Source organism: Lissotriton helveticus, chromosome 7 (assembly GCF_964261635.1).
Source record: "Lissotriton helveticus chromosome 7, aLisHel1.1, whole genome shotgun sequence".
NCBI classification, from domain to species: Eukaryota; Metazoa; Chordata; class Amphibia; order Caudata; family Salamandridae; genus Lissotriton; species Lissotriton helveticus.
The window spans coordinates 581,337,768-581,362,690 of NC_136068.1; the positions used below are offsets into that span (position 1 = coordinate 581,337,768).

Here is a 24,923-nt window from a genome sequence, read left to right on the forward strand (position 1 = left end):
GAAGTTAACTGCCTACTGCCTGGGGATTTATCAAGCAAGGGATCCAATACGATGTTAAAGTCCCCTGCTATAATAATAGGCTCTGGAAAATTTAAAAGATGAAAGAATAGTGCTTCAACAGCTGAAGAATCATCCCGATTAGGCCCGTAATAACCTGCAAGCGTCAATCGAGACCCCCCTATGTCTATAGATGTGATGGCCCATCTCCCACCGGGATCAACCTCCTGCGAAATAATTCTTGCATTTAAGGTTTTTTTTAAAAGAATGGTCACCCCCCTTGTGTTCGAGGTTTGGGAAGAGGATATTGAGGTGTCAATCCACCTATTTTTCTTAACCACTTCGAGCATCTCAGCCTCGATTAAATGTGCCTCCTGGAGTATAATGACCTGCGCATCTATGTCACGCAAGTATTGCATAATCCTATTTGCTCTTGGCTTGGTGCGCAGGCCATTAACATTTCAGGAGAGGATCCTAAAATTACTCATAACTCAAGGACCCTATCATAACCGTAACTTCTAGGTTTAGTGCCACAAGAGTCGGCTCTTGCTCCTGCTGTTTTTAGGATCACTACCCACATGTTAGAGTAGAAAAGAAATGGCCAAAAATCAAAACGTAAATGAGGAAATGTTGTGTTTAATATCCACCCCCTAGCCCCCCCAGTGCCCCAACCTAACCCCCCCTCCCCTGAGGAACCCTTGTGCTATCTAACCGGAGCAAGTCCGGCTGATGGCACTCCCTCCCCTCCCCAAGCCCCCTGCAGAGTGATGCTGTGATTTTTTTGGGGTTTTTTTTTCCATTCCCATTCCAATGAGCCCCCCTGGAGTTTTTTACTCTTTATATTTTTTTCAATTTTGTTAATTTCTATCCTGAGACTATTACTATGATTAATTAGCTTTCTTTCCACTGCTTATATGGACAGTGACTCTACAATCATTTTTATTCCGACTGAAGCGCTACACTAAGATAAGAAGATAGGAGGAGTGCCACCAAGAGAAACGACCAGTATTGCAAGACCTGATGTTGTTATTCCAAGAGAAGCTTACTCTTAAGTTAGCCAGTGGCCCCCTTTTTCCCCCCAATGGACAACAACAGCTTGTCTGCCACCTGAACAGAATGAACGTTAAACATCTTGTTGTTGAACATGATCTTTAAAGCTGCTGGAAAGCCCATTTGTACTGTAGCGCCCAGATCACAAAATGCCTCCATCCTCCTCCCCAGTTCCCATTGTTTTTCCAGGGTGATCCTGCTTAGATCTGATCGTATTTGAAAGGTGAATCCTTGGCAGGTTAAAGATTTTTCTTTAGCGCTAAATTGAAGATCTGTTCTTTTAGTGTATATGTATGAAAGGTCACTAAAATCTTTCTGGACTTTGTTCTTTGGGGGTTTCGCCTAAAAGGATCTCTATGAATCCTTTGTATATCCTTAAGGAGCTCATCTTCCGGCATGTCAAGATTGAGGGACTGTTTTAAGAGCGGAATAATAAAGCCTTTAATGTCCGAACCCTCACTTCCCTCAGGCACATTCAAAATTCTGATGTTGCATCGCCTTGCATTGTTCTCCAATGTCTCCATCCTCTCTGCTAATGACAAGTCTTCTCTCCTAAGTTTTGATATTTCGACCTTAGTGTCTTCCAGATGTAAAGATAGCCCGCCCACTGTCTCTTCTAGAGCCTCCGTTCTTGCAGTGAGACCATCAATCTTAGTGTCAAGAGACTCACAATAATCTCTGATCTCTCTCTGTATTGATGCAGACTCTTCAAAGCCTCTTTTTATGTCAGCTGACAAAGATGAAAACATAAGCTGTAGAGAAGCCATTGTAATGCTGGAGGAAGAATCAATAATTGGGGTGGTATGACCGCTGGCTATTAGCGTGTCTTTTGCAGTTGGAAACATATCCAAAGTTGTTAGTGAGGGGTCTGGGTCATCTGAATTAAGATGCTCAGCAGAAATCTCCCCCTTATGACCTGCCTGGCCTCCTTCTATACCCCTACTAGAAAGTGAGGTTGAAGGGGAATCTCCCGTTAAAGGATAAGAAGAGCCCTGTTTACTGCTAGTAAGAGGGGTGCAACTGACATCCTCAATTTCTCCGTTTTGCACAGTCAAAACTGCAGAGGATATAGTATAGTTATCTAGTTCACTAAGTCCTGATGCTACGATCTTCTGCACGGACTGGGGAGATTGCAAGGCACCCTCCATATTTAATGGTAGAAAGGAAGCTGGTTCAAAAACCAAAGGGACCACAGGTTGAAGAGCAGGTACAGAAGCCAGCGGGGATATAACACTAATATTTTCCAGAACTTGTGACTGTTTCGGGGTTTCAAAAGGGTCAGAGGGGGAAAAGACGCACTCAGGTGGAAAGTTATCCTGGACTAAGTCCAATACCTGGGGGACTACTTTAAAAAAGGAGCGTAGCGAGGACGTAATCTTAGAGCTAGGAATGGGTGCTGATTTGATGGGTGCTGCTTTGATTGCCCTGCTCCCCCTGTATGTGCGCTTACCCTTAACCTCAGTTACTAAATATGAGGATGGTTTACTGAGTGCCGGGCCCCCAGATGTTATGGAAGCACGTTGCGCGAAATCCCTCTGCTCCTGTTCCTGCTCACAGAAGGGCTTTATGGATTGGGTTATTGAATGAACTTTCACTCCCTTCTTTTTACGGTTGTTTTTTGGTCTACTAACTCTGCTGACTCCCTTACTCTGCAATCCTTTAGATGCGGAGATTACTACAGCAGGGGGGGTCGAAACTGATTCTTGGGCTTGAACTAATTCCCCCCCTCCTCAGTCCCCTTCACCTCACTCTCCAGCGTTTCATCTGCTGCATCTGCTTCTTCTGCGCCTGTTTTCTCCACGGCAGCCTCTGCCAACAGCACAGTATTGTTACAATGAGTGGTAGATTCCCCAGGGTAAAAGTCTCTTCGGAAGCTCCGCAGGCGCCTTCCACGTCGGAGCTCCAGGGCGGCTCGAAGCCACAGCCACACGCCTCCCGGCGCCTCTCTCTGTGGGGCTATTGGAACCCTGGTACAGAAAGCTACCGAAACTGCCCGTAGATTGGTCTGCACCACGCCCCCAGGCACGTAGCACATCGGGGTAAGCGTGCCGCAGGACAGACTGAAGAAAGATGCGGTGAGGTGGATTCGGCGTGGGATGGGGTGAGAGTTTTACCGCGTTTGCGGAGCAGTCCCGAAAGCGGGTTTTGCGGAGCTCATTGGCGCGATGATTTAATCATCCCTCCGTACTCTCTCTGCTGGGGGCTCGGGACACGGAGCTTCGGAGTGCCGCGGCCGCTAACCAGCCGCCATGCTACTCGTAACCACTCCCCTAGCATCATAGTGCTTTGTATAAATTTGAGAGATGGATATGAATAAAAGAGGCGCCTAAACTACTGGGGGAAAACATGAAGGGAAACCCCCCTGTAAATTATTTGTGGCAGCATCAGGAAGCTAATGGGAGACAAAACAACGCCCAGCCTCAGCCAGGAAAGACTCCTGAGGCAGATGTGGTAAATGCAGTGTCAAGGCGCAAGTGCCCTGCTTAACAGAGCTCCCTTGTAATGCTGCTCTCAGGAGATTACACAGGGTAGAAGTCCTTAAAAAGAAGGGGGGTACTAACCAATTTAGGCAGTATGCAAGTGATATTATGGCAAGTGGCATCACGTTACATGACCTCACAGCACATGACATCCCACGTGGCATCACAGGAAGGGGCATCAAAACCCACGACCTCACAAGAAGTAACCACATCTTAAGACCCCAGACATATGTTTGGTAAGTCTATCATAGGTATGTTTGAGCACATTATAATATTTAACAAATTCGGTTTTACGTTGGGTTTGTGCCAAAAAAAGTGAAGAAACCACGACACAAGATCTTGGCCTCAACTTACACATATTTTTTTTTAACTCTGCCACAAGGAAATTGACAACAAGGAGAAACGTGGCATTAAATATGTTCTGCTTTATTAGTTGCAAAGTCTGCATTTTAAAATATCTTATGTGGTTAAGGCACTTGTCGCACAGATCTTTGTGTGCCAACTAAATCTCAGATAATAATAATAATGGTTAGATAACTCTGGAGGTTAACATATTTGCCAGAGAGATCTGTGTTTTGTTTAGACCCAGTTTTCAATCAAAGTAGCATAGAGGGTTAATACGTCTTCTGCAAATACTTTATCGAACAAACAGATTACAGATTTTTATTTCATGTAAATGGGCTACTGCTTTTATCACACAGATCGTTTTGTTACTTGTAATACATAAATTGCAATCTTTCTAATATATCGCATTGAGCTATGAAGGACAGTGCCGTATATACTTTGTAACCCTCACTGTCTTATGTAACATACCCGACACATCGATTTACACACATATGATTTATTGTCACTGTATACTGCATATGTGTGTTGTAAAGTGCTCTGACGCGATGCATTGGGATAATTAGCGCTACAAAAGAAATAAAACAAAATAGTGGCATTTAAATTGTTATTTTTGTAAATACTGGGACAGACCAACACATCTGATATTCTTACAGTGCATGCATATCTCTTATATACAAGGAGTGTACACAGTCAAAAGTGTGACTATCTTAAGTACCTGTGAAGAGATAAGCTGTGTGCCTTTGTTTCTCCTCATTGTATTTAAGTGTGAGGCTCCCAATAGCTACCAGACAGGATACTCCAACCAGAAGGAGGCCTGATGGCCCTTAACTTCAGCCTTTGTTATGGGCCCTGCTGGAATTTGATAAGCCCTCTCCCTGCCTGCACCTTGCTGCTCGGAATGAAAGCAGATAACATGCAGGCACTGCTGAATGTGTTCCGGTGTCAGAAAATTACACAGGGACAAGTTTTGCATTTTGCCGTGGGGCCCAGCCTCTTGTTAGGGTATACGGCATACACCTTGTGAAAAGAGTGGGTAGACACCATTTACCCACGTGTACCCTCAACTTCTGCTCTGAGGTTACACAATTATTAGGCACTCCTCTGTGAAAAAACCCACACAAAAGTCTGCACCTACTACTGCCTGCTGAGCCCCTCATTCAGGAACCGAGAGAGGACTCCAGAGAAGGTCAAGGACATAAATACATTGACCTCCACCCTCTTCTTGCCTGGGATGTGGCTGGACCACATTCTGGCATTCGCTGATATGTCAACCTAGACTGTCTGAGCATGGATTGTGTACCTGGAAGTGAACGAGAAACTATCCACTGTGACATACTCTGACTGTAGTGTATTCAGCTCGGTCTGATTATGAGGAAGCACACAACTTCTGCCTAATCAAATTGTGTCCACCTGAAGCCCAACATGTGAGCGGAGCTAAAGCTCCTGTCTCTTGGTGATGCTCACTTAATGGTCTGGCAACAACTGCACTGTAAACCAGACCATAAAAAGGAGTAGGTGTAACTGTCTCCCCTGATACCTTTTATGAACCTTCACTCTCTTTTTCCTTTATTTTTCTTCCTATACTCATCTCTCTTTCTACCACAAAAACACTGGGCTGTTCTGGGTCCTGTCCAAACAAAATATACCCCACGAATTTCCTTTCCCTCTCCAGCAATGATCTAATAAATCAGTCTCTCTTTTAATTTGTCCAGGTAATATCAAAAAGAAAAATTTAGGTAAAACGGCATCCCAGCTCTGGCCCGGTGCTTTAAGGTAATTTCAAACGCGCTCTTGTACCTTTCACGCTGTGTTTATATAGCCCGACTACTAGGTGCTTCTGCTCTCATTGGCCTCGGTGCAAGTGCCATTTTCTCAACTGAACTCTCCCTGTCTACAACACCATCGTCTGCCCAGATACTTAAGTCATATCCATTATTATGCCATGAGCGTCAGAGAGAACATGCGGCAAAGACAGGTTGGTATGAATAGGTACAAACTATTTTGCAAACACATATCAGAGGCTTACCGGCATGATCAAGAACATCTTATTTGAATAATACATACCATGTTCTTTTGTATACTTTTAAGACGGTAGTAATACTGTCCTCTTCGTGCATCACTATTTGAAGCCAATGAACTCATCCCTGCCATGATCATTCCGCTAATCGTCGCTGTACCCAGCCAAATAGATACAATGGATATAATGACTTCTGAAGTGTTCTGAGCAAATATATCTCCGTACCTACAACACATTTTTCAAAATTTTAGGGTACGTTGAAATAGTGATAACCAACCACAAAGGAGAGTTCAACGTTTTAAATATTTCATTTTTATTATTACAGCAGGAGTATGTCAGTCACCAAGTGCAATGGATTGAATCAGAATAGCAAAATATATGTGTTGTATCCAGGAGAAACCAGAACCTGTTGGGAAGGAGATGTGGAAACATACAACGAAACAGCAGAGCTATTTTGTACATCACATATATACACATTATTGTTGTACCAATGCATTAGGTAAACATAATAGAATATTACTTTAGGTAATGTTCCATTATACAATGTGGGTAGTGTAAAACTGTGGATGTGGAATGTTGCGGGACATAGCTGGGAAGGTTGTCATCGCATTCACTTCACTTTGTTGTGTTTCCCTTTGGGCCTGTTATTGTGTGGAATAAGAAAGGATATTTTACTTATTTTGTGTTTCGTGTGACTTCAAGACTACTACAATTTGCCGGCAACTTGGAAGAAAAGACACATGATCAGCATACCAGCCTTTGAGTAGGCCAACTGGAGACGCTTAAATTGGTGTTTACGCATGGGATACACATTGAAAATGCCAGATGAACAGCAAGTATTTGGAATATACCTGCTAGACTGTATTTGGCTGTGGAGGATTTTTGCAGTGTGTTTTGTAAAAGAATTAAAACAGTCATGACAGTGATCCAGCAGTTCACCAACAACAGATACTCCACTACCATATACTCACCTGGGCCCATAAACTCACAGTGGTTAAAACGCTGGGGGGGTCAAGTTTTATATAATTTCACAAACTGTTTAGGATTAGTTAATTCAATACCTCTATTCAATTTTCAACTAACCCTCCACAGATGGGTAAGTTACTTACCTGTAATCCTAGTTCTCTTCCAGGGTTATCCTCATTAATAATCATAAGCATATGACTATTGATGAGGATAACCCTGGAAGAGAACTAGGCATATGAATATTCCCGCCCATGCACGGGGACCTTTGAAGCAATATATGGGAAAAATATAGATGAAGATATATATATATATATATATATATATATATATATATATATATATATATATATATATATATATATATATAGTCTCACAATCCACTCCAATTAGGCTAGAAAAATGACCAGCACAGCCATATCGATGTGATTTCTTTTAATTCAAGCCCCTAACCCCCACAACAGACGCGTTTCGCCAACATGCGGTCGCCAGTAGGTAGTTATAGTTAGGACCTAGTTTCCATAGGAAATCCGCAACATTCTATTGGGAATAACTCTGGCGCCGGTTGAGGAATTTGTGTGTAATTTTCCAAAATTTTGGTCAGCTCCGCTCCTTCCCTGAAAGTCTCGGGTAGATTCGTCAAGCGGGGGGCGAGAAAAAAGGGGGGCCCCAAAACGTGTTTTCCCCATGTTAATTTCCATAGGACCTTTAGACACGGCTACAGCCCGAACCGCTGAACGGAATTACACCAAACTTGGCAAAATGGTAGAGTCTGGTACGCAGATCATGCTTTTGGTTAAATAGTGTAAATCCCTCCAGTAGTGTCTGAAAAAATTAAAGTTGAAATCAATTATATATCTATAATCGCGCACCGTGCGCGTACCTTGCCGTGCACGAGCTTCATGCTGATTGGCTGCCAACTGTCTGTCAACACTCCAAAACAGAAATGGATGGCAGCCATCTTGTGCCTCAGTAGACTGAGGCACAAGAAAGCAGAAAAACAAACGTGTAGAACACAAAAAGGGGGCAGGGTAGAAGCACCCTGACCCGCTAGGCGTGCTCAAGGGGTCCCACAAGGACCCCCAAGGCCAAAAATGTGTTGTTTTTTTTTTAAACGGTATGTTTATTTAAAAATTACCCCCCTGGGGGACCATATTGTGGGGGCATAGTGATAAAGAAGTGTGGGGGGTGCCCAATCCCCCCCCCACACTGCCCCGGGGACCGCCGCCCACCGGGGTAAAGCAATGCATCCCCCTGGGGCATACTGGAGGCTCCTGGTGGGCTAGTTGCCTCCCAGGGACCCCCAGTATGCGAGGGGAATTAGTTCCCCCTCTGCAAACACGCCTGCGGGCTGCGCTGCAGAGAGGTGTAAAAAAGGGTGTGGACTCATTACACCTCTCTGCAATGCAGCCCCCTGGGGAATACTGGAGGTTCCTGGTGGGCTAGTTGGCCCCCAGGGACCCCCAGTATGCAAGGGGAATTAGTTCCCCCTCTGCAAACGCGTCAGGGGGCTGCGTTGCAGAGAGGTGTACAAATTTTTTTTATCAATTTATATTAAAAATATGTAATGTAATTTAAAAAATAATATATCTAAAAATAAAAAAATATAATAATATAGTAAATCAGTATAAAAATATAACAATTATTACATTAAAAAAATTTCATTTACAAAACCATTGAAATTCACTGAAAAAACCATAGGTTACAGCCACGTTATAGTTAGGAATTAGCATTTAAAAAACCTTTGACATTCACTGAAAAAAATGTAGGTTTTACACACGTTATAGTTAGGAATTAGCATTTAAAAAACCTTTTAAATTCACTGAAAAAACGTAGGTTGGACACATGTTATAGTTAGTTGTACATTTCACTCATATAAAACCATTGAAATTCCCCTGTTATAGTTAGTTCAGCTAACTATAACTCGCGCACCCGCAATCCACTGCTGATGACGTCACATATTACATCACTCATGACATGGTCAGTGACATCACTCATGACATCACTGATGACATCTCAAATGACATCACTGATGACATCATCCTTGTGGAAGAGTGGCAGATCTTCTCTCACCCTAATATAAGTTTTATTACACACATTCAAAAATAGAAAATAACATTTTCAATACAATAGACATACCAATGCCACTTACAACACACCTATTTAGTAATTCCAAGATCTATACACTCATCCACTCATTCATCAACAGACATATCCAGTCACTCATACATGTACTCACTCATCATATGTACTCATACACTGATACATCCTGATCATCCTGTTAAACACCGACACTCATCCATAAAGTTACTCACACATAACTCATATGTACTAGTTTAAAACATATGTACTTACTCACAAATTCACTATTAAAACAGTCATTCATTCACTAACACACCCATATATACACTCATCCACCCATACAGAAAAAAAATTACCTATATAGCTACTCACCACACACACTCATCCATCCATACAGTCCTGCACTTATGCTGCCTTCAACACATACAAGCAGTAAGCCACTCATTCATGCATCTATGCACTACGTAAGACCTCCCAACGAAGCATACAGACACTCAAACACTCAGACTCTCCTACTGATAATCAAACAAACTAACCTATATAGACACTCATGTATCACTCATATAGCTACTCACCAACACATGCAGCCACTTATACAGAAAGTGAGAGACTGATACAGAAATGTATATATTTAAACATTACTCACTAACCCATGTATTCATTAAGATACACTTAATCAGTCAGTTATACAATCTATTTTTCACCAAAAAAGCAGCCATTTATACACTTATATACCCATTTCTTCTTCCATCAACCTTCAGATATACATATATAAAACATATTTAATTTTCAGAAAAACACCCATTCACTGGGTGATTTCATCAGTGATGTCATCAGTGATGTCATTTGAGATGTCATCAGTGATGTCACTGACCGTGTCATGAGTGATGTAATATGTGACGTCATCAGCAGTGCATTGCGAGCGCGCGAGTTATAGTTAGCTGAACTAACTATAACGGGGGAATTTCAATGGTTTTATATGAGTGAAATGTACAGCTAACTATAACATGTGTCCAACCTACGTTTTTTTCAGTGAATTTAAAAGGTTTTTTAAATGCTAATTCCTAACTATAACGTGTGTAAAACCTAAAAAAAATATATATATATATATATATATATATATATATATATATATATATATATATATATATATCACTGCTTGTTTTCTTTCGCTCGCAAAGAAATGCCGCACTCACAGGGGGAAATACGGGTTGTCAGCAAAAACAGTAACTCCAAGGGTTGAAACCTCTGAGTCCGACCTAACCGAAAATGAATCCGGTGATGAAATCGTGTCAAATGTGAACGAAAGAAGGAGAATCCCTTTTCACGACGAGTTTCAAATTATCCGGCAATCATGGCTACGGGGAGGGAAAAACAAACCCCCAGAAAGGGAAGGAGACGGACAAGGAGAGGAGGCGGGGGCAGGAAGAGGAAAGAGACCATTATGGACAAATCGCAACAAGAAGAAGGAAAAGAAGCGGCAATAGAATCAACAAATTTGACCGTAGTAAACCTTACGGATAAGCCCTTAACAAAAGAAGAAACAAAGGTGCTGAGTCAAGGTCTCACTTTCTGCCCATCAAACCATTTGGAGTATACACAAATGAGAATGAACCTTTTTCATTTCACCAGAAAACTAAAATTACACAAATACTTTAAACTTAGAACACATCTGAAAGACAAGAAAAAGACAGAGACTCGTATCACAGTAACAGATACCCTACTTGTGAAGGATCTTCCAGCAATGGAGGCTCTGAATAATTTAGGGTCTCAGGAGGAACTACAAGAGGAAAACATCACTATAACTGAAAGAGCCGTACGTATAGGCATTGATCAAGATAAGGAGGAAAGTCCATTTAAACCTGTATCAACGTTTAATCCACAGATGCCAGCGGATGCCATAGATGTGTTTACAGAAGCTATGGTGAATGATCTCCTCAAATTTCGAACGAGTAAGAAAAACAAATCCGCAAGAAGCAACATCAACCGTATGGAACAGTCAGCTTTGCAGAGTCTTATGAATGATAAATCGAGAATAATAAAACCCTCGGACAAAGGAGGAAATGTCGTTGTTCAAACAAGAGTGCAGTATTGGAAAGAAGCACAACAGCAACTTTCAGATGTAAAAACATATGAGAAAACAACTAAAGAAACATACCAGAAAAGTATAAAATTTCATGAGGACTTGATAGGAAAATGATACATGAAGTCTATGTTGGGGACATAAGAACATCTCTTTTTGAGGAACAATCACCTGATAGTCCCCACCTTTTACCATATCCCTAAGATCCATAAAGACAGTGTGAATCCGCCGGGGAGACCAATAATATCATCAATTGGAAGCTTAACGTAACACTTATCCAGATTCATTGATCATTTTCTATTTCCTTTAGTTGCACAGTTGGATTCATATACCAGAGACACTAATCACTTTTTGACAAAACTTTCTACCTTAAAATGGCACTCCAGTTACCTATTGATGGTGCTAGATATCACCGGTCTATACACATGTATAGACCACCACCAGGGTGTAAGAGCTGTGCAGTTTTATTTAGAAAAACGTCAATTGCGTTATGCACTGCACAACGAAATGCTTCTGGAATGTGTTGAGTTTTGTCTAAGAAACAATATTTTCCTGTTCGAAGACCAGTTCTTCAAACAAATCTCGGGGACAGCCATGGGCACCTGTTCTGCCCCCAGCTACGAAACTTGTTCGTGGGCTGGTGGGAGGAACAGGTGCCCAGGTCGCTGGATGGTGAACATCAAGGAAGAGTGGTGCAATGGCACATATATATATAGACGATTTATTTATCGTCTGGCAAGGTAGCATAGAATCAGCTCATGAATATATCAGTGCCCTCAATAACAACAATCCAAACTTGCACTTTTCAGGTTCAATTAGTCCGGTGGCAGTGGAATGTCTGGACCTGAAAGTGTTTGTGGACAATAATAACATTCACACCACACTGTTCCGGAAAGATACGGCTGGGAATTCAGTTTTATTCACCAGCAGTAATCACCCCAAAGCTCTTATACAGAGCATCCCCTATGGGGAGTTTCTTAGACTTAAGCGCAACTGTACCAAAGATCAAGATTTTGAGGCGGCTGCCTCAGAAAGCAAGGCGAGGTTTATTGTCAGAGGCTATGATTACACCACATTGGAAAAGGCCCTATGTAAGGTAAGGCGTATTCCAAGAGAATCACTTTTGCTTGAAGATAACAGGAGAAATAGGGAACTGATTGAAAATAAAGCAAAATTTAGGATGATCACTCCATATTCTTCTGAAGCAAACTTCTTAAAGAAACTGCTCAGAAAGAATTGGCATATCCTTATAACGGATAACATCATTAAGGATGACATCCCCAATCAGCCCCTTGTAACGTTCAGCAAAGCGAGATCTCTAAAAACCATGCTGGTCAAGAGCCATTTAGATACTGTGCAGCCACGATCAAACACACTTAAAGACATGAAAGGATTCTTTCCCTGCAGCAGATGCAAGGCTTGCACAAATAGCAGAAGAGTTCTCACTTACACATTACCTGACACAGGTGAGATTAAGGAGATTAGGAAATTTCTAACCTGCAGTACTACATATGCGGTATACTGTCTAGTATGCCCTTGTGGGCTACAGTATATTGGGTGCACGATCCATCAATTGAAAATACGGATTCTGGAACATCTTAGAGCCATAGACAAAGCTGATCAGGCATATCCTGTCGCTCATCATTTTCCGAGTTTCACAACAGAAACAGGAATGAAATACGCTACTATGGCCTAGATACTGTCCCATTGAGTCCACGGGGAGGTGATAGACTGCGGAGTTTAAGACGTCTAGAATCTAGATACATCATTGACCTCCTAACAAAGTCCCCAAGAGGCCTTAACTGTGGTGAAGAACTGGGGGTACATTTGGGCAAATAAATAGATCTAGAATCCAAGGATGTTATAAAGATGACAAATCTGGGAAGGTAATACAGTGATCGGAAATAGTATATTTCCACTTTCAATCTGTAAATCGTGCTTAAAAATGTTCTAGAAAGTACTTAGGATAAAGCGTGAAAATGATAATAAGAATGAAGCAAGAAAGAATGTTTAGTTGACTTGAACAAAATTGAAATTAAATAAATTGAAATAACAGCAGCCGAGAATGCAGCGAGGAGAGAGTTTGCAGAAACAACTTAGGAAAAGGAAATACTGTTTGGCCGTTTGCACAAAATAAACGGTCTTTTTTGCTGACAACCCGTTTTTCCCCCTGTGAGTGCGGCATTTCTTTACGAGCGAAAGAAAACGAGCAGTGATTTAAGCGATTTGCCGCAACCGGCATCCGCCTGCGAGTGCACTGGAGGCATTGTGTGGCACGAAGAGCGTGAATATATATATATATATATATATATATATATATATATATATATATATATATATATATATATATATATATATATATATATTGTGATAAGATCAAATTAGCTCCGAAATGGGTGGACAAAGATGCACAATGATATACAACTCGTTTATGTCTTATTCTATGAATTCAGTATAAGTTCAAAGTAAGAGATTGTATTCTTGTGTATATTTTTAGAGAAACCAGATATATTTTCTCCTCGATCTATAATTTAACTGGGCTCAGTTAAATAGTGTAATAATTTATGTCTGAAAAGTCATGAGCAGTGAATATATGAAAAATTTTAAATTGCACAAAGCACTTTCTTTATTATGGTTTTACACAAACAAAATATGTCATATCACACAGTATTTTGATAGTCTTTGGTGGGATACAAGGCAATATTACACATGAAATATTATTATGTTAGACCGGGTAGGGGCTTTTACCTATGTAAAGGACAGGTGAACACTCAATCTCCCAATCGAGTATACTGGAGTAACAGTGTGGGAATGGTTTTATTGATTACATATCTGACTTTTCCTACTTGTAATTTTTATGGATTTTATGGATTTTTTATGATACTGTGTTTCTGTTAAGTGTATTTAACTACGTGAGAATTCTTTTTTGATACATGAATTTTGCGATATTTTGCACAAACGTATTTAACTATATAGATGTCGTGAATATTTACTATACAAATGAATTAATCAGGTGACCATTCTATACAGCACTGCATTATACATTGATTGATCCGTTTACAAAACCATTCTCTAGATCTAAGTATCATCATAATTGGGATCATTAATTATGTGAGAATTCTTGTTAATACATAAATGTTGCGATATTTCATACAAAGTATCTAACCATATAGCTGTTTTTAATATCCATTATCCAAATGTATTAAATTGGTGACCAGTTGAAACGTTAATGTATTACACATTGAATGTCCTGTTTACAAGCCCGCTCTCTAGGTCTATGGTTTACCATCCAATTAGAACTGAGCACTGTCACTTTAAATATTTCACCCTCACTCATTGTCGCTGTCATGTGAGCAAGGCACTGGGGTGCCGAAACGTCATGGAACCGACAAGCGAATAAATTAATCAATACCGTAAAATTTGGTCCGTGCTTTGTGTTCCTGCGCATGCTAGGGGAGAGTGGCAACGCGCAGGAGACTTTGGTCCTCAATATATATATATATATATATATAAAAACACAAATGCAGACCTCCATAGAGAAAAGAAGAGCTGAGCAATGCTACAAGAATTCCCTTTGCACACATATACACATTCAACACGAAGCAGTGAAGAAAACAAAGAGCATTTTAACTGCTTTAATGTGCAGCAGTAAAAAAAAAAATTCTGCAAAGAGGAATGACAGCATTGCCAGCTCATAGGCTGCATTACAGAAACACTCAGTGTAAAAATCTGAAAACCTAACCTCATAGAAACACATAGGAATAAACTGGCATCGTGCCTTTGAGACAGCGATGACCCTAGCTTCCCTTCATGCCTCAGGTGTGACAGTTAGGTAAGCTGTTCTTTGCGGAGACCCATAGACCAGGGCACAAAGAAATGACATTTATCTTAATCATCGGGGAGGCGGATGGGTTGCTTATGACTTTTGATGAAGATACCCCTGGAAGATAACTAGGATTACAGGTAAGTAAGGATTAGTTACTTACCTGTAATCCTAGTTCTCTTCCAGGGGTATCCTCGTCAAAGTCATAAGCGCTAGAATATTCCCGCCCATGCGCGGGACCCCGGAAACACAATCATATATGTGAAAAACATATATGTATCTCCATATATATATATATATACATATATACATATAATAAAACATAAATGTGGCCTTCCATACACTTGAGCTGAATAATGCTGGAAGAACTCCCCTGTATATTGTAAACAATACATTAAAAACAGGGAAAAACAACAGCAAAGCATGTTTGTTTGAAAACTGTTTTAATGCTTAGCACTTAGCACAATCCCTCAGATAGGACTGAAAGCATTGACAGCTCACAGGCTGCATTGTAGAAAACATAGCATAGAAAAGCCAATCGTCCATGTACGGGTACACAAATAGGCCTTGACGATGTAAAGCCGGGGCCACCACCGCCATGCACTTTGTGAATACCCTCGGCGTGGAATTTAGGCCGAATGGTAAGACTCGAAACTGGTAATGCTTGGAGCCCACCATGAATCTCAGGAACTTGCGGTGACGTGGAGCAATCGGTATGTGGAAGTAAGCATCTTGGAGGTCTATCAAACACATCCAATCCCCCTTTTGCAGGTTTGCATATATTTGATGTAGCGCCAACATGCAAAACTTCTCCCTCCGAATTACCTTGTTCAGAGATTGCAGATCCAGGATAGGTCTGAATTTGTGCTCTTGGTCTCTCTTTGGCACCAGAAAGTACCTGAAATAGACTCATTTTCCTCTTTGAGCAGGAGGAACTTCTCCTATGGCCAATTTCTGGAGGACAGACCCCTCTTGACATAGCAATTGTAGTTGGGGGGTGCGGTGTGACTTTACTGGAGGAATGTTCTTTGGTGACGTACTGAAGCGAAGTGTGTATCCGTTGTTCAGTATATTTAGCACCCACTGTATTGTTATTTTGCACCACTCTGTCACGTGATTCGAAATACTTCCTCCCACTGGAGTGGCTAACAGCGCTAGAGGAAGCAGAAAATCAATGTTTCCCTGAAGTCTTGGCTGCGCCTAAGGATTGTTGATGTTGTCCTCCTCTGCCTCTGGAGGATCTATGGCCTTGAAACTGAGACCTGGATTGCTAGTTCTGCCTCTGCTGCCATTGAGGGGTTTGAACCCTGTGATGGTAGTTTTTGCGATTGTACAGCCTGTATCTTCGTCTGAATTCTTTTTTCTTTTCCAGGCCTACCGCCTTCAGTGTATCCAGCTCAGCCTTCATCCTGGCCATTTCTTCATCAGTGTGGGAACCAAAAAGAGAGGTTCCGGAGAATGGAAAAATTAAAATCCGATGTTGAGACTCTGGCTTTAAAGCTGTTCGGCGCAGCCATGAAGACCTTCGTGCACAAATGCTGTGTGCATATGAATAGGCAGCAAGAGAACCCCCGTCTGCTGCAGTACTAATCACCTGATTAGAAACCAGCCCCCCTTCTTGGAGAATCTCCTCAAAATCTTGTCTATCTTCTTATGACAGCTTTTCCTTAAAACGCTCCCAAAAATTACCTAAGGCCTGTCGTAAAGACCCAACAGGGCTGCAGCGTTTGATACCTTCAAGGAAGATGCTGCGGATCCGCAAACCTTCCTCCCCTAAGACTCTCCTTGTCTGGGGAGACAGAGGACGAAGAAGCGACGGCATGAGTTTTCTTTGCTGCCGGGATGATCACCGAGTCCGGTTGAGGATCTGACTTTAAAAATAAAGGATCCGATGCCGCCGGGTTATATTTTTTCTGAATCCCCGCTGGGGCAGCTTTAATCGAGGATGGGGTGAGAAAAACGTCCATCACTGGTTCAATAAGACCAGGATTCAGTGGGAACAAAGGCCTAGACATAGACCATTGATGGAGAGTCTCGAAGATGATAGAGGTGGAAGCCTGCGGGGCTGACATATCTATGTTCAGTTTTAGTGCTCCTCACGTGAGGACATTATGAAATGTATTGATGCCATCGATAGGTGACACTCTAGAGGGCGGGCTATCTGTAAGGGTGGGTGAATAGTCCCTTTTTTTTTTTTTTTTTTTTTTTAAAACCTTTATTGTGCACAAAAAGTGACAAATACGAACCCACAACCTACAGGTCGGGCACGATACAGTAAGCACAAAAGCAAATAGGACAAATTCCCAGCAGCACCAGGATTTATAGCAACAATCAAGAAATAGCCCTGCAAACGAGTACGTGTCACCAGGAAACAGGAGCATTAAAGGTTAGTTTTAAAAGTTATAACAAGAACTTAAACAGTAAGGAGAGAGATCAAGGAGTACTGAGTCCGAAACATTACGTCAGAACAGGAGGAAACAACAGCATAGTGTGGAAGCAAACCCATAAGCGAGCATCAAAAAACAACATGGCAAATCAGGGGCAAAGAACAAGAGCTGCGACTAGCAAGTACGCGCCACGTAGCACGCCACCCTCTTCCACTGACCCGTCCCCCGGACCCAGAACAGAAACAGATAAAGAAAAGCGCAGAAAATAGATAAGGCCCATAGAAATGAACTGTATGAAATGAAAACCCACCCCCCACCCTACAACAAAGCGGAGGCTATGGCCTACCCCCCCCGGCAGCGTGTCTGTCGCCCACTAAAGAACCCGAAATATAGAAAAAGAAAGAAAGAAACAGAAAAAGAATACCCTAATAACAGAGGAGGGCCGAATTCCAAAGCACCCGGACTCCCCGGCCGGTAAGTCTCTCCACCACCCAGAACTACAGGATTAGAGCGACAATACGGAAAGAAGCAGGGAGAGACGTCAGAATTAGTGTAGCACGCGTCGAGGAAGCGTCCCAACCCGGGCCCCCCACCCGCCCATCAAGAACAAGAAAACAAACAGGATCACCCCTAACCCTGGCCAGATTTCAAGCGGCCATCCAAATACGACCCCGGATAGCACATCGCCCCACAGAGAACAAAGGGGTAAAATGGCCGCCCTCTACAAGAAGAAGGGCCCCCTGCACAAATAGTACAAACCCAGTCACTAAGCGTGGCACAGATCCAGTATATCGCCGCACCAAAATCCACCCAGTCCAGCATGAAACAGCAATAGAAACCCTCAGCATCGCCATCCTGAGCAGCGTAGGAACACCATGGCGTCTCCAATCGAGCCGCAAACGAGGATAAGGGTCCACACAGGATAGGAAACAATGTAGCTTGCATGAAATACAGTGGCGGCAGTCCTGAAAAGAATCCAGTCACAGAGCGTTTCACCCGCTGAGAAGTACGCCGCAAAAATGTCTCGATTGCAAGTCCAGGAGAAAGTTGATCAACCTCAGAAGGGGTTCCGGCTGGCGGGGCACTCCCCGATCCCAGAGCGACCGCGTCCAACTTCGCGCCAAGCGCACAGGAGCAATCGCGCCATTCTGCCCTCAAATCGGCCAGCGCTGCAAGGATGGAGGCGCGAGTGATGCAAGGCGGTCGAGCTAATGAATCGGCAGCGCGGAGTTCAGCGAGGTGTGCCGACCGCCACTTAGAGCCATGGAGGGCACCATCACTAGGGGCAGAGACGGAACCCAGTCGCGCCACCGAGGGGACGAGCGCCATATTGTGCCCCAACAGAGGGGCAACTACACATAGGAATGGGTCCCAGGATAGGTAGCTGGGGTGCAGGCACAGGCAAAGTCCAGAACTCCCTTCAATAGTGTACAACAACGCATGCAGGACTCGGCATGGAGACCCGATCCTGCGTGGAACAAAGGCGAGCTGTAGCGACCATTTCCTCCTCTCACCACACAATATAGCGCAGCTCACCACACACCGCCATGAAGGGAGGAAGCGACGAAGACCAGTGCCGGTCAAGCAGCTCCGTCACAGGAGGAATCGGCACGGTTACCGAACCGGCCAAAAATCGTAGCAGGGGACACAGGCTCAGCATCCGTCCGTGGGCTCCGAGAAGCTCTAGCCGTCTCCAGCAGAGCACATCCACCCGGGGCACAGGTCCAGGGCTCGGCACTGGTCGTCGAGGAAATCTGCATTTATCACCAGTAATCGGGCCGGGAAGAGCACCGGAGAAACGCCACCAGCGACAGCGCACCTCTCTCGCCTTTTCGCGGCCACCGCGCCTCAGGATAACAATCAGGATGAAGTTTTAGTAGAACAGGCTCGGGGAGCCGGGCAACTACACGTCCGTCTCCGCCGCCATCTTGGCTCCTCCCTCAATAGTCCCTTTTTGAAGAGTGAGATGAAGAAGAATACCAAGACGGTGTTCTTGTTCTCTAACGATGAGCATGAGTTGGTCTATGCTCCAGAGATTTGCCCCGGCGATGCCTGGTCTGAGTAACAGATGATCTGTCCACCTCCTGTACTAATCACTCCAACAGGGATCTGTGTAGTGGACTGGAATACTCCAAAGGCCGTTGAGCTTGGCCAGCAATATCTTTCTGCCATGGCTGACGGGAAGGAGCCATCTTGGCGACAGATGAACTGAAGGAGACCTCTGCCTTCATGGAGAAGTTGGTCTTGATGATTGTCGTGCCTCTGGAGACGGAGAAGAACTTCTCGTTGAAATCATCTGAGGAGAGCTCGCAACTGAAGGCGATGATTCCATGCAGTCTCTGGAGGCTGTGCGGTGTCTGGAGGAACGACGGAACATCGATGGGGAGTCGATCGACGTCGAATGACAATATGTGACCAGCACCTGTGAGTCTTTTGAGAGGGATCTTCTCCTCAACGTCGACCTCTCTTTACGTTTCGACGTCGAATGTCCTGACGTTGAAGCCATCGACCTCACCGACCTCGTCCTCGACACGGAGCATCTGGGAGAAGTGTGAACCGACGGAGAACTCCTTCTCGACGTCGTGTTCTTCCTTGACGTTGACCGCCGTCTCGATGTCGAACGCCATCTGGAATATTTATCTGCGGGTCCCGAGGACGAATCTTTCTTCGCCGACAAAAAAGATTTGGTCATTGACGTTGAACGTTGTCTGGTCGGCGACAAAGGAGGATTCCGCTTTGACGTTGAATGTCTAGCACCTGGCGACGATGAGGCATGTCTCGACATTGACCGCTGCCAGGTTGACGGCAACGGAGACGCCCGCTTCAATGCCGATCGGCGCTCTACTGGCGACGGCGGAGCATGTCTCGACATCGAACGCCGTACTGACGGTGATGACGGCGATCCAACTCTCGACGTTGTGCGAGCCCGCACCAACGGATATCGACTCCTCAATGCCGATTGTAGCATTTCTCAGCTCTTCTTTTCTGTATGTAGGGCTGCATTTGTGATTTTTCAAATATATGTGTATATATTGTTTCTGGGGTCCAGGGCATGGGCAGGAATATTCATATGCTTATGACTATTGATGAGGATCCCCTGGAAGAGAACAACAAGTTCTTTCCTCTGGTCGATGGACCATTAGTTGAATCTAGTTGATGGTGATAATTAACATAACTAACTTTTCTATACTTTAAGTAAATCACCACATACTCAAGAAGTTTTTAAATCTTTATCTAAAATTTTAGATGCATGTGAACAATCTCAATACAGTGCATTCACCATCATTCATAGGAGAAGAATTCAATAAACACAATGCATTTATCTCTGACTCACGCAATAATTGATGCTGAAAAGAGAGAGGAGAGAGAGAAAAGATCAATAACATTAGCAAATAACAGAAATTTATGATTTCCAAGGATGGTGTGGAAGACCAACCTCCTGGCCAAAGGGCTGGTGGGAGGTCCCCTGAGATAGATTCAAGAGACAAATACTTCATGACAGGAATAAGGACAGGATAGTTAACCTCTATAAGATTCCGAGGGTTGCGCCGCACCCCTCTCTGACACGCTCTTCCTCCTCGAGAGTTTTCCGCAATCTTCAAATCTAACCAAATTAAATTAGGATAGAAATTTCTGCTTCAGGTTTTGCAATCAGCTCTTCATCATCTCACAGCAGTCAGCTTCTCTCCCCGACAGCAAAGCTTCATCGTCTGCATTCAGCAAATCTCCATCAGCATCTCTTCTTCTTCTCACTAACTGAAACTATCTTAATTATACCTTTCATTCTGCATGTTCCACCTATTAATGTTTCAATATCGGGAAAACACAAAATTTGATTGGTCAGGCAAAGGGGGGGTCTTCAGCACACCATGGTTATATGTCACAAGATTCAGTTAACCCATTGTCCGTGAACTCAACCCCTTACTTTTTATTCATGAATGTTATTCTCCAAAAAACGAATTGTATCAATATTGAAACATTTAAAAATTATGATGAATAGAACTCTTCACAGTTAAACTCTGCACCATCCTGTTCCCATGATGTCGCACTCGATCTTGGCTCCCTTTCAACTGCTTTGTCATGGCCTTCATGGCTTCACTCAGTGGGCATGCGCAGACTTCGCGTCACTCAGCTCATTGAGTTATGTGAGAAAGGCCCAAATACACACTAATGATAAAAGTCAAAAGACAGGTGTTAATTTCTCAGATAAAGTGTTTGCACTGTATACCACCCACCTCTACTCTATCCCAATGTATTTATTAAACTTATCCCCGCATTAGCATTAGTAAAATAGCGTGCTTTAATAAGACGCCATTTTAATAGTTTCTGCTCATGTGCCAGAATTTCCCTCCAAGCATTAACTTGTCATCCTACGTAGATGTAGTTGATGCTTGCGCAAAACAGATTTCCCGTTTAAAGCTGTATTAGTCCTTCTTCAATGTTATCTGCATTAGTACATCCATACACAAGCTTCACTAACCCAAAAATGTTTGTGTGATTCCGTATTAGTTTCCACAAAACTTTATTAATAATTGTTAGTGAGTTAAAACGAGCGGATTGCTTCAGAGCAAGTCTCTTTTCTCTGTCACTTCTCTCCTGCTGACACAAGGCCACACTGATATTCAACGTAGGCAAAAGAAACAATTGATGGACGGAATGCTGGACAATGCAAACATTCACCCCGTCACAAAGATCCGCGTTTAATCCATCATTCTTTTGCTCACCACACCACCCCAGTTTGGACCCAGCCGTATACAAATCAGTCTTGACCCTTTTCCTTGTAGGAACAGTCCACCCCGAACTGCCAAGCTAGGTCCTCCCTGGACCGGAAACAAGCATCCTGGGACTGGTTTCAGGGCATCACCCTTCATCAGCCAGGCTAGCTAGAATCCAGTGGTGTAGTGAGCACGGTACCCAAGTCTGGGCATACCCTTCCCATTTAGGGCGACATATGTAAAAGAAACAATTGATGGACAGAATGCTGGACAATGCAAACATTCACCCCCAGTCAGAAAGATCCGGGATTAAACCATCATTCTTTTGCTCACCACACCATATGGCCTGGTAGTTCGGGCTGGACTGTTCCCATTGGGCGCAGTGTCAAGACTGATTTGCATATGGCTGGGTCAATACTGGAATGGCATGGTGAGCAAAGAAAAAGATGGATTTAGGCCCAGATCTCTGTACTGGGGTGAAAGTATGACATTGTTCTGCATTCTGTCCATCAATTGTTCTTTTTGCATTTGTCACCCCTAGTGGGACGGGTATGCCCAGACGTGGGTCCCGTGCTCTCAATGCCACTGGATTCAAGCTATCCTGGCTGATGAGGGCTGAAAGCCTAAAACTGATCCTAGGATGCTTGTTTACAGTCCAGGGAGGACCAGGCTTGGTAGTTCGGGCTGGACTGTTCCCATTGGGTGCAGGGTCATGACTGATTTGCATATAGCTGAGTCCAAACTGGAATGGCATGGTGAGCAAAAAAAATGATGGATTTAGGCCAAGATCTCTCTACCTGGGTGAATGTATGACATTGCTCTGCATTCTGTCCATCAATTGTTCTTTTTGCACTGATATTCAAGCCCCATTTCCCAAGGAAAGCACGTTGTGTTTTAGGTGGCCATCAGTTTGGAAAGATTTTTATTGGGTTTCCTGTCTTCAGTGATAGACACGCCTTGTAAGCTTTCATTCCAGCATACTCTCTGTGATAGGCATGCTGTTGTTACTTTACAACGTTGTCTTTATCTGTTTTCAAAGAGTTGTGTTGCCTTGCATTCCTCTTCCTTTTGTGCTTGTTTTGGCCTACTATTGGGCTATTTTGAGCTGATTGGGGGATTGTAATGTTTTAATCTACAATGCCATACTCCACACCTTAGGTCCAATTCACAAAGGCAATCTGAGACAAAAGTCTAACTTTACGACTTTTGGATCCACAGAGATCATTTAAGAGTCATATCTTTACGTCTGCAATGGGGCCTGAATCTCCTGCTCAAGTCGTACTCTCCGGCTTGTGCCGAAATCTCCAGCTCGGGCCGGATAAAGTGTAATCAATGGGTCAGACTGCAATTTTTACAAAAAGGATCATTAGAAACGTGAGATAAATGGTAAAGGAGGTCCTGAAAATCAGTTCGGACAGGAATAGGGTGTGGCTAGACACTGCATCACACCCTAGAAAAGTTTGCTCCTTTGCATCATGGTGCGCTCCCCTCAGTGTTGACCTTGGGGCATATGTATCACGATTTTGTTTTGCAAATCTCAAATTGCGAGAATTTGCGATTCGCAGTTTCAGATTCGCAAAACGGGATGTATATAAAAAAATCGGTGAAGTTTTCGGATTTCTTAAATATCGCAGAAAATTCTCTGAATTCTGTTTTGCGATTCCTTAGAGGCGAAATTCGCAAATTAGGTAATCGCAATTCCGGGAATCTGCAATACAGGTGCAGCTTGATGACATCCCAACCAGGAAGTGGGAGTGATTAGCTGCACCTGTTTGCCTGAGCCACACCCAGAGGCAGTTTGGAGTGTGTTTGGAGGATGCACAGCACATCAAGATCAACAATGGAGTCACAGAGGCCACAGGAGGGCATGGAGGGTGAGAAAAGGAAAATAAAACACGAGTTTTCAGAGGAAGAGCAGGAAGTCCTCATAGCGGAGATGGTCTGCAGCCATGAACTCCTGTTTGGTAAGAAAGCCCTGAAAGTACCTGGGGCTAGAAAAAGGAAGATACGGCTGCAAATACAGAAGGTGAATGCTGTGGGTGTGACCAATCGTACCATCGAGGAAATGCGAGAGGTGGTACGATATGCGGTAAAGGTCCAAGGAGAGGGTGGCAGCCAGATTGAAGGAGTCACAGAGGACCGGGGGAGGAACATCCACAGGAGACAGCCTACACCCCATGAAGAGTTGGTGGAGTCCACTCTCTTCCCTGAGAGTGTAAGTGGTGTGGCTGACATTGAAAGCTCCGACTCTGCATCCAGCAGTCAAGGTAAGATGCATGGCAAATAATTATTACACAGCTCCCCATAGCATGCACACTGTGTAGAATGTGTGACATGAAGAAAAAACATTTCACTCCAGTCCACTCTTTACAACACACACAGCAATGCATAATGGGAGTTGTAGTTGGATGTAGGATAGTTTGTGAATGAGACATAGGAAATCATGCCTAGAATGTGGGTTGCAGTTAAGGCAAAATGACAGTGTCGGGAGTCAGACAACTTAAAAGTTGAAAACTTTATTCAGTCCAAAATGCAGGCAAAACACAAACTCATATGTCCCCCTTTACATCCACAGCACAATCCAGGGCACCTGAGGACAATGCAGAGGGAGAGGAATTACAAATTAATTCCGGTGATGGGGACACAAGTGATGACTCTCATCAGACACCCATTATGTGCAGAAAGCACACATATGTGCCCCCACTGGCTCCATTGGAGGACAACTTAGACGCCACAGGGGAGGCAAGTGAGGATAGAGTGGAAAGTCAGTGTCTGACAGTCGTGGACAAGAACAACCACAAAAACGGGTTGAAGCAAATGTAGCACGGAGATCCACGCCCAGGAGCAGCACTGGCACTGAACAGGAACACACTCTTTTTGCTGGACTGGAGCAGAACATGCTTGAAGTTCAGTGCCTGCAACACAAAGCACTACGTTCAATCAACAGGCAGCTGAGCACCCTAAACAAAAATCAGGGGCAC

At 43.5% G+C, this 24,923-nt stretch overlaps 1 protein-coding gene across 8 annotated transcripts in view; it reads right to left on the minus strand.

The window, feature by feature from the left end:
- The window catches only part of LOC144768773 (uncharacterized), a 9,320,023-nt gene that overhangs the window by 7,843,074 nt on the left and 1,452,026 nt on the right, over nt 1-24,923 (minus strand). For all 8 annotated transcript variants that reach the window (XM_078652700.1, XM_078652694.1, XM_078652695.1 and 5 more), the window contains one exon: nt 5,937-6,114. In XM_078652700.1, coding sequence (XP_078508826.1) covers nt 5,937-6,114 — 178 coding nt within the window. The remainder of the gene's footprint in view (nt 1-5,936; nt 6,115-24,923) is intronic.